General features: G+C 41.1%; 2 protein-coding genes across 4 annotated transcripts in view; both read left to right on the top strand.

Annotated features, from left to right (window-relative positions):
• The window catches only part of LOC128252038 (obscurin), a 123,577-nt gene that overhangs the window by 17,372 nt on the left and 89,734 nt on the right, over nucleotides 1-16,471 (top strand). For 2 of the 3 annotated variants that reach the window (XM_052979420.1, XM_052979422.1), the window contains exon 2: nucleotides 3,620-3,696. The exons of the other annotated variant lie outside the window; for it this stretch is intronic. The gene's annotated coding sequence lies outside the window, so the exon portion shown is untranslated. The remainder of the gene's footprint in view (nucleotides 1-3,619; nucleotides 3,697-16,471) is intronic. 3 annotated transcript variants of the gene reach the window in all.
• Nucleotides 10,055-11,097, top strand: LOC128252056 (uncharacterized). Its single transcript, XM_052979448.1, has 4 exons — nucleotides 10,055-10,213; nucleotides 10,272-10,451; nucleotides 10,517-10,710; nucleotides 10,775-11,097. The coding sequence occupies exons 1-4, from the start codon at nucleotides 10,163-10,165 to the stop codon at nucleotides 10,842-10,844; spliced, it is 495 nt and encodes a 164-aa protein (XP_052835408.1). The 5' UTR covers nucleotides 10,055-10,162; the 3' UTR covers nucleotides 10,845-11,097.

A 16,471-nucleotide genomic window follows, 5' to 3' on the forward strand; every position in this document is an offset into this window, starting at 1 on the left:
GTAGGTGAATTGATTTCGTTTTTGTTCTACTTTTTTGTATTAAACTTTCTGCCTGCTTATGGGGCCCGATTACCCTGAGGGCTGTCGAAGAGGAAGCCGCAGAAAATGAAGGCGAGCGCAAGTTGCTGGGCCAGAATGCTTATTGTGGTCGTTACAGAGTCCGTGGAAAGTCAGGTCCGTGCAGAAATTGAAGGCGGGTGGGCGGGTGTATGGAAGACAGCTAATGGTAAATAACGATAAATAGAGAAAAGAGGCAAAGTCAATGACGCACTCCGGGCACTTCAAGGCAGCGGCCTCATTGGTAGCACATTCTAGTGTGCTTAAAGCGTAAAATTGTTTGTTATAAAATTCAATTGCAAGCTGCAGTTGCCTTTGCTGCTGCCGCTGCTACTGCTGCTGCTGCTGTTGTTGCCGCTGCTCTTGGCCAAATGCAATCAGCTGCATAAGAAATGCCAAAAGCTCCAAAAGGAAAGGCAAAAAAAGAAAGTTTTTAAGTCGAGTTGGCTACTTTTGTCTTGCACTGAGATTTGCCAAAGTATAAGCTATAAGTATATCGGGGCCTTGCAAAAACTTATGCACTTTTTCTCTGCATATCAAATGCTGAGATAGCACACAAAACAAAAGTGAAATAAACATATTTTAATTCACAAAAAAATTGCTTTCTTGAAATGTGAGATTTCATCTAAGCAGGAATAGTTTGTGTTTTCATATTTCAAGAGAGTAAGAGCGTTAATAAAGACATGAAACCATACAGAAGGCCTGACTACTGATTATGTTATAGCAACCTGCAAAAAGGACGTGTGAGAGTTCCATCAGCGCATCATGTGGCATATTACCTTTAATGAGGCCTACTCTGAGGAGGCTTTTTCCCAGGGCTGGGCCTAGAAACACACACGCAATCCACTCGAAGCCCACCCGCTGGCGTCATAAAAGTGCGTAACAAGCGGCAACAGGTTGCCAGGCGGTTTGGTAGTTATATGAACACTCTTCCAGTCCTTCGTTCTTCGTCCTTCGTCCTTCATCCTTCGTCCTATGTCTCTGTGTCCTCGCTTGCCAACAAATTGCGCATATCAAATTTACGGAATTGTCACAGCTCTTCAGTGCTTTCCACCTCATCCTTGGCTGGAACTTCCGCCAAGCCTCGGAAAACTAATAGATTTCGTTGCCTTGGCAATGGCGCACACACTCATTTTTATGGCCAAAGTGTTGGGTAATGGGCTCAAATGGTAGGCGTTGTCAAAGGATCTCGACTATAGGCAGCTAATGCCGCATTTCTGGGCTCGTTGTCTATACTGTATTTTATAAGCGATTCGCGTGACAGGGCCTGCATTTACATATCCGCGACATTAGAGCCGCCGTATTAATGATTTTATAGTGTAATAACGCGTTATCACGCCGTCAGTCACACTCTCATGGGCAGAAGCATAGATATGGCTAATTCATTTGTTCCTAGCTGTTTGTTTATAATTTTGCTTTTTTTTTGGTGTTTTTCCAACAGCCCTATTTTGACAGTTTGCATTTTGATTGAGTTGTTTTCACATAATTCATGAGGACAGGCCAGCGAAGCGTGTTTGCAAAATGCAAAACGATATGGATACGGATTGAAATTTCTACTGGTTGTGGATTTCAGTCCATGTCTGGGCATTAATAAACATTTGATTTGTGATTTGTTGCGCTGCATTATGCAAATTGCTGTCGTGCATAAATTGCGCAAATTATTTTCTGTCTGCCGACTTAATTAAATGACAAATTCTTTTTTTTCCGGAACGAAAACAAAGGACCACATTGCAGAGACAAAGCGCTCTCATATAGGAAAAATATGAAAAGACCATAATGAGTTTGGTCAGTTATCTATTGAAAAATGAACAAAATTCAATAAATCAATACAATGTTGATATCCCAAATATTTATAAATATTCAGAAAAGAATAAAAAGTGTTGTGAGAAAACTATCCTCCGTTGTTAATGGCAAACTGAATGGGATTGGGACAATTGGACATCGCTGAAATATTTGGAACAATAAGCTAATTACATTTGTAATTTATATATAGAACTCTTGATTATAGATAGTTAGAATAGATAATATTTCCTTAATTACTTTTAGTCCCGAAATAGTTTTTTGATTTGCAACATTCCTTTTTTACCATGAGCAATATATTATACTACTTAGTTAACTTAATTAGGCATGTGTAAGTCGTTATTACTCGTGGATTATATTCTTTTATTATTTGGTATTTGTGTTGTGTGTCATTGATCAAGACTTAAAAATTTTTATAAAGCTTAGAACAGCTTAGGGTTTCTCGAATGGTATACAGCAAATTACTCAAAAGGGGCAACAATGGCTAGTTTGTAGAAAAGATAAACATCCTTTCATGGCATCCATTCTTCAATTGGCTTGAGTCCCACTTTCTCCCTTTTTTGCGACGTTGCCTGGCTACGACGGTCTGGACTCTGAACTGTTGCCTAATTCTTTTGGCTCCATTCAGTTGAGCCCGCTAATTGCTATAACTTCCACTTTCTGTCCGCCGGCTCGTCAGTGTATATGTGTTGATTGCGCTGAAATAAATGAGTTTTCATGCTAACCGAGCAAAAGTTGGGCCAATTATAGTGCCCGAGGCCCCGTGGCTGAGCTTATGGTCGGAGGATACAACTCTCGCCGCTCGAAAAGTTTTCGCTTTTGTCTAATTTATATAATGCCAGTGCCATTTAGCATAAGAAGCTAGTGAATTGCTTTACAAATTGAATGCAAATTTTCTCCTCTTCATTATAAGTAATCATTCATCTAAACAAAGCTGGGAAATGCGCCAAATTTCACGTTTTTAAACAAGGTTCAAAGTCGTGGCATAGATTTTTGGGGCAGAGGCTCTTGCAATTTTGATGCGTACATTTGCGTTAGCAGCGATTTTGCATTTGGTGAATAAGAGACAGCCGTGGTTTTGACTCGTTTCGTTTCGTTATGTTTCGTTTGGCTGGGGGTTTATTACGAAACATTTCTCGCTTTTAATCAGAATCTCGGCTGGCAGGATGATAAATGTTCGCTGGCACCCGGAAAATCCAGGTCGGGGTCGAGGTAAAGAAATATTCATAATTCAATGCTTAAACCGCAATTCATGCTCTGTTTTTTGCTATCCCCCAGCAGTTGCTGCCAGTTTAGTTTCGGTGTAATTTTATTTTTAGCTTGGCAGCCATTCACATTAATATCGCTCTGCAGCAGCTTACCTGGGGTAAACCTTAAAAACGCTTTTGCATTTTCATAAATGTTTGGCTTTTGCTGGAAATACACTCCACTTCACTCCGCGCTCGCCACTTGACAGCCGAGTTGATCTGCATATTTCACTCGTCCTGCGGGGAAGGTTGCAGATTTGTTTTACACCTTCTCATCCTCATCATCAACCTTTAGCCTTTATCCTTTGCTGCAATAAAATTTAAATTAATTTTTAGCGATTGCGGATGCGGTGGTCCTAGATCCGCAGCGTTTTCACGCTGCCTTTATATTGAATTGCAAATTTTCTTGACCCCAAATACATATTTTCATTCATAACATGCCCATCACGCACACATTTTCACTCCATTATTTATTAAATAATTGTACCGATATTCAACCCTTTTGTCGTTTTTAGGCCAAATGCTCTTGTCGTCGCCATTGTCGCATCGATAGCAATTAAAACCGACGTCGGCCAAAACAAATAGCCATCAGGTAATTAAATTTTCGTTAAATTATTTATTTTTTATATCAGCTATTACACTCGGGCATTTTCGATGGCTTCAATTAATATTAGTCCCAAAATTAAATGAGTATTGAGTTTGGTTGAAAATGTACCACAAATATGCATTCATATCTAGATACATCAGTGGTTTTGACGTTTGTGAGTGCCGAATGTGGGATACGGGAATTTGAAGTGGTATGAATATTAACATGCAGCTTTATTAAGTTTCTGCACAGCCAACCGTGTGTGCTTGCTCAAAAGTGAATTCTCGTGTCAATGTCTGGTTTGTCATCGAGCAAAACCAAAGTGATTCTGAGCGAAGCTGTCAGCTTACGAGGAAATATCATTTAATAAACTCGCTTAAATTGAATATGAAATCTGTTCAGTCCCTCCCCAATAAATAATTGAATGATGGGCTACTGACAAAATGCATTTCTGTGTCTATAAAATACCCCTGAGAAATTCAGCTTAAATGTGTACAGCAGTTTTTAAGCAATTAGCTCAATTAGACGGCCACAAAACTTGGCCACAAGCCTTCGATTTGGACTTGGGCTAATATTTTGCTGGCTTATAAATGGCAACTAGCACGGCCAGCAGTTCTTGGAAATTTGCCATGTGGCCTCTAAACTATACCCGAAAATACCCCAAAAATGTGATGGCCAAAAAGCTTTGAGCAGTGGCCCAAATAAATTGGCAAAAGTGTCGTTTATCTTGGAAAAGTGGTTAAGCGTCGCTTGAACTTTCCCCTCATCTTTGCCGCTTTTTACTGGAGATTTCAGAGATTTTCGGCTTTAATTAGGGGCAGCTGGTGAGTCTCCAGCTATCGCTAAACTTTGTACAAGTTTCCATTTCGTGTTTGCACTTTCGACCAAAAGGGTCGAGAGATTGGCTGATTTGGCCAGCTGTGTGGATGTTGTTATTCCTGCTAATTGAAATCGTTTGCCGGGAAGCTTAATTATGATTGTCGCTCAGCTTTTGACCTTCTGTCAATTTAGCCAAAGACTCTTTATTTTTCGATAGGCTTATAACGAGTATACAAAATTTTAAACTCTTTGTGTTGGGTAAAACATTTGGTCAAGTGGACTGCACTCGGAAATTAGTTAAGTCTATGCAAATATTTCTCTCCCTTGGCCGGGGTACTTGAACAACAGTCGGCCAAACAATCAATCAATCAATCAATCGATCAAGAGGGAGCGGCAGCAGCAGCAATGAAATTTGGTCAAACACAAACAAGCCAGAAACGTTGCTAAAGTGCAATTAAGGTCGAAAACTCAAGAGACGCTTAGGGAGCACAGCAATTGAAAGTGGAGTCCAATTACTCGACGATAAAAAAAAAAACTCTCCCGACAATGTAAACTCCGCAATTGTATGAAATGCGATCCCATGCTTTAGAATACCAGAAAAAAAAAAGCGAAAACAGCATGAAGTGGGTACATTGACTTTAGTTGCGAGCGAAACTGAGCGGACAAAAAGAACTAAAACGAACAATTTAAGCGAATGGATATCGTTGCATATATGCATTTATGCCATCGCTATGCTTAAGTGCTGCAATTATAATTCATGACAATCTCTTTAATTAGGGCCACAGGAAAAAATAAATGTTCATCGCGCAGGAAAACTAATGTCAAATGTCACTTGCCATTATTTCTGTTGCCCCTTGGGAAAACTATTTACCATCTTTCTCATTTATTTCCGCCTCCTCCACCTGGTTTCCTTTTTATACCTGGCAATTGTGGAGTGCAAAGGGATATAATATTTCTGAAAATCAGAAGAAAATATATTGTTAATGAAAAGTTTTTAAATAAATGTATATATAAGTTGAAATTTGAGAAGGCTATCATCAAGTTTTTATTTTTGTATTTAAAAACTAAACAAAATATACTGGGTATCTTGTGGTCTTCTACAGCATTCTTTGTGTGCTCCTACGCTTTTCTCGCGCACCTTTGTTTCAATGTGCTTTACAGTTTTCCAGTTGATTTAGTACACCGCAATGTTTTTATTAGTTGCGAAATATTTCAGGTTTTTCTTTTTCCCTTTTTTCTTCCGCTCTCTTTTTCGTTGGTTGTTTTTTTTTCCATTGTCGTTTGTGGTGTAATTAGTTGTTGTTTTGTGGTTATTTATTTAATTTCTTATTCTCCCTGTATTTGTATTTGTGGCTACCATTAATGCCGATTCCAGTTGGCTTGGCGCGTTTTTCGCTGCTGTTTCCACTAATTAAGCTTAGCATTTGACCATTAATCAAATTAGATTTGTGCGTTTTTCCCCGCTTTCTTCCTGTTGCTCTCATAATTCTAGGATTTCTGAATGCCAGAGTGTCTGAGGAGATGTCTAAGGATGGCTGGCACTTAATTAAAAGATTACTTGTTAAAACTTTTGGCAGAAAACTTAATGTGAACATTGCTGCCTGCCGCCTGCCAGCGGGAAAAGGGAGGGCGGGTTGGCTAAAGAACTTTAAATAAATAAAAGGAAATTGCAAAGCAAACACATTTGGGTACAAACACTCGCACAAACACAGCCGTACACACACACAGACACACACTTATTTCGTACCCACACACACACATTGTAGACAAAATGGCAAACGTTGAACTTTGATGATTTATAGCCGGGGCAGGGAATCGGGGATATAGTAGCTATAGCTGTGCTTAACAACATTCTTTGTAGCCACTCAAACTCAGCTACTACACATACACTTACACAAACACTAAACTCTCAGTTAGCTACACTCTGCTACAGAGTTTCACATTTAATTTACTACGTGTCACGCATACGCTTGCAACTTGACAAATACGAGTGGGCGGGGCTGAGCGTCTGTGGAAAAGCTGTGCGAAAAAAATCTGGAAAAATCCCACAGCATTTGCACAGAAGTCGACTAGGTAAGATGCTCGATTTAGGACCAACACTCTGTGGTTCTTTCTGAAGTCTTTGATTATGTTTTGAGAGTGAGCCGCAAATTAGGGTAAACATCAACAAGCCTTTGGTCTTAACTTCCGGTCTCTGTTTTAATGTACTTTCAGGCATTCCGAAAAGTTACTCCTTTTCGTTCTTTTCAATCCTCTCAACGCTGTCTGGCAGTGGCAAAAACAAAAACAAAATTCCAAAGTTTAATTTAACGTTAATAATGTTATTTGTGATTTTTTATTTCATCTTTTTGCCATGCATATTTTTAAAAACGCCACCGTTTCGCATGTGACATTATACCAAGTGCTGGCACAGAGAAAATAAAGAACAAATTATGTTCACAGAGTTTTAGCTGGCTGCCAACTTTGAACTCAAAGCCACTCACACAGATTCATTTAATTATCAACTTTACTTTGTGCCCGTGAGTGAGCGAGTGTGTGGATTTAATTGGTTTTTGATAAAAGTCACCTAAGCATGCTAATTAATGTGGCTTTGACTTTGAATGCATATGCTCGCTGGCAATGCAGGTGGCGTGGGAATTAACGATGGTTCAGCTCTTTACCCTTTGAGCAGTAAGGACATCTAATCGGATACGAGCAACGGCAAACAACGGAAAGTGTACAAATATTTTTACTTTCCAGTTCTCAAACGTAAACGTACGGCAAAAAGTTTCCCAGCCTTCACCGGCTCCTCGCCACTCAACTCAACTTAAATAAATAAATTGTATGGCTGCATCAAGGATACGTATACGCAGTGTGGCAGCATGTCAACACAATAAATGCGAATGAAAATTGCAGCAAAGTTTTGCTATTTTTGGCACATGATTCCCGGCAGGAGGGGGTGCGGGGATGAAAGGGTGTGTAATGTACAAAAAATAAGACCCCCGTGACCAAGTTGCACCACTGAAACAGCAACTGCAAAATAATTAAATTCCAACAAGCAAGTTATAGACCCAAGACTTTTTGCCGGCTATTGTTGTGTCTTACAACTCTAATTTCATGCAAAATGCTCTGCACTTTATCATCCCTTCATTCAGTGGCGTTGGCTTTTCCAAGGGGGCCTTAAAAGTTTTTTTTTTTCCTGATATTATTTACTGAGAAGTATTTATAAATATGTTTTAATAATTGTTATTGAACAATTGACAGTTAAATAATGTCCTTAATGGGATTTTTTTTCTCAAGCTTAAAAAAAATGTTATTTTATTGTATTTTTACCCCATAGTTTTCGTAAGGGTTTTTATGTCTATTTAAAAAATTTAGTTAAAGAGTGTAGAAGAATAATTAAAAAATAGGAAATATTTTGTTTATTTGGTTCCTTAGTTATGGATTTCTGTGGTTGTAATTAATGCTGTATTAAAACTTTACAATACTTTGCCAATCTAAATTAAAAATTTTTATATTTTTGAGGTGAAAACAAACGTTGAACAATTTAAGTTTACTTAATATACATTCTGTAAAAATAAGTAAGCTGCAAACTTTTTTTATTAATTAACTTATAAGTTGCACCATCAAAAATAAAGAAATTTTTAGAGTATTCGAAGAGAACTATAAGCTTACATTTCGTATCCATAAAACCCCCCAGTTCGCACGCCACTGGAGTGTGTGTTCTTGAAGGCACCAAAAGTTATGCCCCCAACTTATTGCCGCTTTCCGCATTGCTTTTGTTTCGCCAGTCAGCCTTGTGTTTGTAGTTGTTCGGTTGGCTTTCTTACGGCTTACGGCTTGTCAGTGGCTCAGTGGCTCGGTGGCTCAGTGGCTCAGTGGAGCGCTGCTGGGAATCATTTCGTTTGCTCGTTTGCTCGTTTGCTCGCTTGCCCCTGCTGCTACTGCCGCTGCTACTGCTGCTGGCTGCAGTTTTCTTGCACATGCCGGAAGGAAATGAGCAAAAATGACAAAGTTAACGGATGTGCACAAAACACAACGCACTCCCACTCACACTTACTGTCTCACCGCCCAAGCCCACGCCCCCGCCCACCAATATACCGTCCTTCCTGGTTCGTTCTTCCTCCACCGGTTGTCCTGCTTTGGGCCTGCCCAATGCACTTGCACAGGATCAGGATATGTGTGCGGAAAGTACGAAAATGGTACATGCATTTGATTTATGTTACACCAGCTCCCTGACTGAGAGAACTTTTGCCACACACCGCCCTTGTCATTGGTCCAACTCCCCTGGCAGATGGGCCCCCCTTCGCAGTCCCTCCACAGCCCACGCCCCTGAACTGCTGGCAAGTAAGCAAATCATAGCCTACATTTCCGCTGTTGTTTATTCGAGAACATTTCTCTTCTCCATTTTGGCCGCTCTGGGGAGTTCACTTCACTTTGGATCTCTCTCAAGTTTTTTGTCTTTGCCACATTTTTCCATAAATTTCACTGAAAAAGGCGAAACGTTGTCATGTTTGGCTAATATGCAATTGTCGCAACAAAGCTGACAAAATTTATGTCTTTTGAAACAGTTTTTTACCAGCTCTGCAATCGACTGGCAAAAGTATCGATCAATAGAATGATTTGTTTTGTTTAATAATTGAAGTGTTTTGCTCAATCAACGCTTAACCAAACCTAGTTTCGGATATAGAAGAGGGGCAAAGAAAGGGGGCTGAGCACCTTTTGAAATGCGAACAAATTAAATTATATTTGCCGCCCCTTTTTCCGCTTGTTTTGTGTTCGGTCCGGTTTGGCTTGGTTTTCGTTTGTTTTTTGTCCCCTTTGTTGGTTCACGTTTTGAAAATTTCATTTATCAACGGCATTTCCATTGCTCGATCCCAGTCGGCATTCCGAAAAGCCCCATTTTGCCGTGGCTTCTAACTTTGCCCCTCGGCCATCCCGTGTCAACAGGCAATTATTATAAAAGCTTGGAGTGGGTTCGGTGGGACCCAGCTCAACAACTCTAGCCGGTTTTGGGACGGCTCTTGGGCTCTTGGTCCCCAGGTTTCGACGGTCCGGTTTGGTCCGGTACTATGCTAAATACTTTGCCACTGAAAAATGTGGCTTTAAATTGCATGAAATCATCGCAACATTCCACAAGTAATGAAATTAGTGCAAACAAAGCAACAAATGCGTAGCAGGGCAACGACTCCACTCAACAAGCGCCATCCAGGCCAATTAGATTAGCGGGGCCAAAAAAAAAAAGAATGATAAATAAAAAGAAACAACTGAAAACAATAAAATGTTGCTGCCAAGTGGATAAACAGATAAACAGTCTTTATGCGGAATCCCAAACTGCAAACTCATAGCGAAAGCCATTTTATTAATTGGTCTTACTCACGAAATTGGACCATGAATGTTAACTTGTTTCATTTTGAGTTTGTAAATCAGCTATATCTTCTAAATCATATTTTAAAATGAAAACAGATGGATTAACAAGAGACTAGTGTGCCCAAAAGCTTAAAAATTATAATTTCGAAGGAGTTGGTCACACTAAAGCCCAGTAATTATAAACATCTTGCAAAAACCAAACAGAATTTAGTTGTTATTCACTAACAAACAGAAAGTATTTATAAATTTCAAGGCAAATTTGTTTTTATTGTCAAGGAGCATAACAAAATTTCTGGTTACCATTATGAGCTTCCCCTTTCGTATCTTGAACTTTGTGCTGCAGTTGCTGACGGCGGTGACTGCCATTTGAATCTTTTAATGAGTAATGGGCTAGTAATAGCTTTGACCATTAGGTGCTGGAGGTCTTGGCCCTGCTGCTCCTCATCCGCATCCTATCCAGTCATTGTGTTCGAGGCGAGGAGTACGGGATATCGGTGTGGATGTACACTTTTATGCTGCCCGCCATCGTCTTTCAGAACACGGTGCTCGTTATATTCCGGCTGTGCTGCACCACCGTGGGCCTCGATCCAATTGTGCGTACACTCAGATGGGTTTCGGTAGTCGGTGGTGATGAATGCTCAACGAGTGGGTTTTACAGGCGATGACTTTCAACTGGGCCAGCGGGTTCGTCTGCCTGGGCACCGGCCTCACCCTGCTGGTGGCAATGATCGATCACTGTGGCAACGAGTACCTACCCATGTTCTACCTATCGAGCGCCTTCGGCGTAATCGCCGGCGTTCTGCATTTGGTGAACGCCTGCGTGTGCAACGTTTACATGCCCTTGGGCGAATGGTAATTATTGACTAAGTGCAGCTCCCACACTTCGGTCAACTCTATGTTGTCCTTGTGCCCGCAGGTCTTTCCTGAAACCCTCGAAGAGAGCAAGGAAAAGGGCTTTAAAAAATAGGAGACGCAGAAGCTCATGAGGTGCTCTGGAGAAAAAGTCTGCAAATGATCAATGTCATGAATATTTTGTATGACTTTAGATATGTTTTTGATTTTTAGTTTGTAAAAAATTCGAAAATTGGTTGGTGCTACCATTGTTTTAGAATTCCTATTTTAGCAGTTAGTGTTTAGGTGAAAGACATATTTCGATTTAGTATATTTAAGTTAATACTCTGGTTTTGACCTTGTACAGAGGAAGTTGACCCAAATCATTTATTAAAATATTAAAACACGTTTAATGACTTTAACGGGTAATTAACTTGAATACTATCAAATGGAAATGGTAATAACATGCGATTGGATTAATTGACAGCTTGCTACCATTTGGCTTTAATTCAAAAATACTTTTACTTATCCTTAAATGATTTCCCAGACGATAACTGCCAGACAGTGAAAGCAAAGACTTATGGAAGACGTGAATTTCCCCCCAGACGAACCCAAACCCCAAGTTAAACACGGACTCTTTGTGCCGATTGTTTGTTATTGTTATTTGTTATTTGTTATCGTATCGAAGGGCCCCTTCGTCTGACCAGCGGTCATAATCAATACCATTTGGCGACCTTTGCGTGTTAATGGCTTAAATGCTTTAGCCAGTGTCGACAGCATACACAATGGGGTATGAACTGTTTGATTGGGATTCAGTCGGTAGTTGGTATTCGGAATTAGGAATTAGGAATACTACCCAAGGTTTTAGCTTTGGGCACCATTCATTTGCGCAGCGAGAAATCAATAAATTGGTTTCAAAGCGCTCAAAGCTCTTTTGAGCACACCAATAATAGTTGCACTCGGGTAATGAAAAGGACGTATATATGTCGCAGGACTCACACTTCAATCAATGCGGAGTGACAAACATGGAATTTTATTCACCATGCGCATATTCATAAGCATAAGAGATTTGCGTGTGGCAATGGCAATCAAATGGATAGACAGCCACGCCCACTTCCTCCGCCATCCGCCTCCTTTTAAGCCAACTGACAATCACTAATACAAGCAATCAAAAGGGCTGCCAGCAAATGAATAGCGAACGAACTGCAACTGCCGTCATGTAAATCTTTGAGATGCGACTGCAGACGATGATGATGATGATGATGATAATGATGATGATGATGATGTGGTTGATGATATCGGATATATGAGGATGGTGTCACTCAATTGCCGGCACTGCTGCTGATGAATGCAAACTAGCTGACAGCTTCACACCCAGAGCGCACAGATTCAGATAAACTAAATATATGTTACATATGTGTGTATATGGAGCGACGTGGAATTGCCAGGACTGTTCGTTCGTTCGTTCGTTCGTTCGTTCGTTCCATTTGATGACTTTGATGCGCCGGGGAAAAGTGCATAAATGTTATAGCGATACACCTTGCTTACCCCACCGGAACCCTGTGAAATGCCGGTAAAAGATTTTACGGGCAAAGACCATAATGAAGCCCATCGCATGCACATCCAACACTTTCCGCACTAAATGAAATACTTGCTCGCTTGATTAACTGACTGATTGCTAGCACTTGTTGGCTTAATTAGAGGACCGTCGATGTCATAACTGGTAGAGCAGCGATTTTTGGGCAAGAACGTTTGTCAGAAGAGCGGCGAACTAAAGCGATGTTTTATCCGAAATAAATGACAAAAGCAGCTGTATACAAATGTAAAAATATTTGACACTTCAAAGTGCTGCCAGACAAATACGACAAACGTTGAAGAGTCATTTACTAGGAGTGCCGAGCAGCAACAAAAGTAGTAGTAGTTGCACTGACAATAACAAAAACCTATCCAGTAGCGTGAATGGAAAAATGGCGGCAAATGCTGGCAAACGAAGGCAAACGCAAACGCAGACAGCATTCAGTATACGCCGTGTGTGCCGTACTCGTCCTCGTCCAAACAAAGAGCTGCTGGATGATGAGCAGGCAATCGGAATGAAACCAAGCACTAGAAGTGACTAACAGAAGGAGTGATGTGGGTGCAAAAGCTGGGGCAGGAGTTGCAGCTGGAGTGACTGACTGACTGTCGGCTCAACTGGAGATGGAGAATGAAAGCGGGGAACGTAAAGCGTCGCAGAATGGGGTCTGGCATCTCGCTGGCGCTGACGACAATTGCACAATTCATAATAGCCAACATGACATCACACCAAGACACACACACACACCCGGGCGCATGTGTGCTAACCATTTGGAGAGTGGGCTTCTCCCAGATCGCCATTAAATAGTGGAAACTGTTGCATCTCAACACTGGGCAAAAAGGCTAAGGGCTAATAATGGTTTTATCGGGTAACAAAAGTCTAAGGTCAATAAAATGTTCAATGATAAAAACCAAAATGCAACGAAAATGGTGCATATGCATTAGCCTTATTATAATTAAATTTAAAATTAAGTTGTTACAATGTATTACAAGTAAGAGTACTAGAAATATGAATGTTTGAACTCATTGAAGTGGAAAAATTAAAGCTACTGATACATAACTAGTGAAATGGTTTAAAATCCGTTATTTCTCTGAGCGTTGGGCCGGTGTGTTGGAAGGATGTAGACTTGTTTATTCTCTCACTGCTCACAACACTTTCACTAATGTGCGGGAGTCGAGTGCGTTTGCCTGGAGATTGCATATTGCATTCCACGCAAAATGGGACTTCAACCGAGAGACCCATCCTCACCGGACCAGGCCTCGTATAAAGGGGCCATGGCCGAGTGCTGTAAATGATTGTGGTAATAAGCATTATGCACAGACTGCTGATGTCCGTCAGTCAGTTGGTTAGACGGACAAACGGACAAACTGACAGACAGACAGACAGACGCTCGGAAAAACAGACAGGCGGACATCCAGTCTCATTCTCTCTCTCGTTTCTCTTCAGCGTCAAATTAGGTTGGACACTGGGCATTAGCCGGCTGACTTTGGACCTTTGGCCCTTTGCCCTTTGCCAAATAACAGCAGCTCAACTATTTGCTTTGATGGCAGCTCCTGCTCCGACTCGGGTTTGATTAAAATCGTAAATTGGTTTGGTCAGCGAAAGGTAAATAAATTGTGGCAAAGATTATCTTTGTTTGCATTCCGAATGGGGCTGGCTCTCCTTTGAAGTGAGCCACCGACTAGCCAAATCGAGATTAAGAAAGCCATTGAAGAACCCCTTTGACCCCCCGAAAGACACACACACCCATAAGGCAGCCAGCCAAGTGTGTCAAATATGTCCTTAAAGGGTTCATACCCAGAATGGCCTTTTACGATGATTGATATCGGTGTTGGACCTCATAAATGAAGCAATTGGCAGTGGGAAGTTATAATTAATAAAAGAGGCTGCCGCTCATCCCTTTGTTCGGTTGTAATTGCCTGAAATTAGTTGAGTTAGGTTGGGCATCCCTCGAACAGTTGCTTTTGGCCATTGACCAGTGCCTACCAGGTCAGGTCCAGGGCCAGCAAATAAAAAGGCAATAAAAAGATCGTAAAAGCGGCATTAAAACCTTCCAGCAACAACTCAAATATTAGCTTAAATGCAATACACATTAAATTACTCGTAGCAACAATAAAAACGTACGAATAGAACAGATTTTCTGCTAGTAAAACAATAAAAAAAAGGAAAACACAAACACACACAGACGCTGAGCAGTGGAAAGCTGGCCAAGGATGAATGGTATTTTAGGCAGTACACGAGCCCAAATCATCTGCGACTGGTTGGGAGAAATGTTGGTCATGGGTTGCGAGACAAGGAGCGAGCAAAATTGAGCAAAGATGAGTTTTTAATTCGATTTCCCGGACTGCCTGAAAGATGTGGGACGTGTTTGGGTTCCTTTCGATGTCGGCCAAATATGTCAAAGCAAATTTAAAAGCGACAAAATTGGTCAAGGAGCAACAACGGTCTGAAATATGAGCGCCAAGTGCAAGAAATACGAAAATTGTATTTGGTAGACAAGTGGCATCATAAACATATAGCCAAGGCCTCATTTTGAATTCTTGGGCTCTTTCCATGTCCGACGGCGAAATTCAATTTGATAAAAGGGAAAACAGGACAGGAAAAGGACATTGACATACACACACAAGTATATACTATATACACATTGTTTTTTTGGCATCGTCTTCTTGTCCTGCTGTTGCCCCGCGAATAAAGTGAATTTCAAGTTTTCTCTTTTTGCTCCTGGCACGCTCTACGGTTATGGTTACGTCGCCGTTTACGGCTATGGTTTTCGTGTCGAGTTTTGCTGTGTTATTTTGCGTAAAAGTTTAGTTAAAAACATTTTTTGGGCGCCGCAGTGAACCTGGAGTGGCCGGCCACACAATGACGTTAATATTGTTCGTGATGGAGCCTGAAATGGAGACACAACAAAACCATCTTGATGATGATGGCCCAGTTGATGGGGACGAGACGTGTGTCCGGACAGACTGAAACAAAATATGGCAAACTCTTAATTAAATTTGAGTTCATTTATAATAAGCACTTGAGCTGGCAGCAGGCTGACAGGCAGGCTTTTCCGGGAAACTCCGAAAATCCCTGCAACGTACTCAAAAAAAAAAAAATGGGGGTCTGCGCTTTGGTTCATAAAGATCTTCACATTTACTGAGTTACATAACAAACATATAAAATTTTACCAACAATTTTTGTAAGCTTATATTATTTTATTTTTCAAAAGTGTTTGCCAATGCTTTAAATTTGGTTTGGCAAAGTACTGATTTGTTTTCAGTTTAATTTGGTTTAAACAAAAGTGAAAATATATTTTGTTATATTTACTTATATTTTAGTGTATTTTATTAGTAGCATGAGTAGCATCACACATGGTAGGATTTTTCAGAGGGCTTGTGAGGTTGATTGCAACCGATAAACTTTGTAATTGTTTAATTTCCCCGATTTAAATTGCAAATATGAGTTTTGTGTCTTTGGCGGCCGGTGGCATACTAAATTATGCCAAATGGCGAACACGCGTTCCGGGTGCCACCTCCCCGGAGAACTGACTTCATTACGGGTTCCCGCAAAGGGTGTGTGTGTGTGTGTGTGTGGGGTAGGGGGTGTAGTGGGGTGTAGTGGGGCATACCCGTTCGGGACCCAAATCCTGGGGCCCAACCCAAAGACCCGGCGTCGCACAGTAGATTTAACCTAATTAAGAATGTTCAACAGGACACAATGCTTCGAATACAAATGAAATGCCCGGGAAAAGTGGGTAGTGCTAGCTGGGGTTTCGGTGGCGGATGGGTGATTTTATGGGGGCGGGAGGAGTCAGGGCGTGAGCGTGGGATCTAAGCACCAGACAGGCTGCGCAAAATGAATGAGCTGCCGAGGAAATCTGCTGTCGTGTTTTCGCTTCTAGTGAAAGGTTGGCTGCAGGGTTACACGGCTTTGTTGTTTTTGCTTTTTCGTCGCTGCTGGCAAGACGAATGTTAATTCTATTTAAGCGTATACACACTCGCACACACAGTCGCACACACCCCTTTGGGTGAGACAAGCTGCTGCCGCCTTTGGCATTCAAAGTCACAGAGATTGTCAGCGTTTTCATTTTAATTCAAACAAATGTTACTAATGTTGTCATTGTTGTTGCCGCTTTTTCAGCTCGCTTGCTGAATATTTTATCGTTTGACTTGGCGCCTTGGCAACATTTGGCTCCATCATTTCACCCGCCGAAAATCCTTTCCC

This window comes from Drosophila gunungcola, chromosome 3R (assembly GCF_025200985.1).
Source record: "Drosophila gunungcola strain Sukarami chromosome 3R, Dgunungcola_SK_2, whole genome shotgun sequence".
Taxonomy (NCBI): Eukaryota; Metazoa; Arthropoda; class Insecta; order Diptera; family Drosophilidae; genus Drosophila; species Drosophila gunungcola.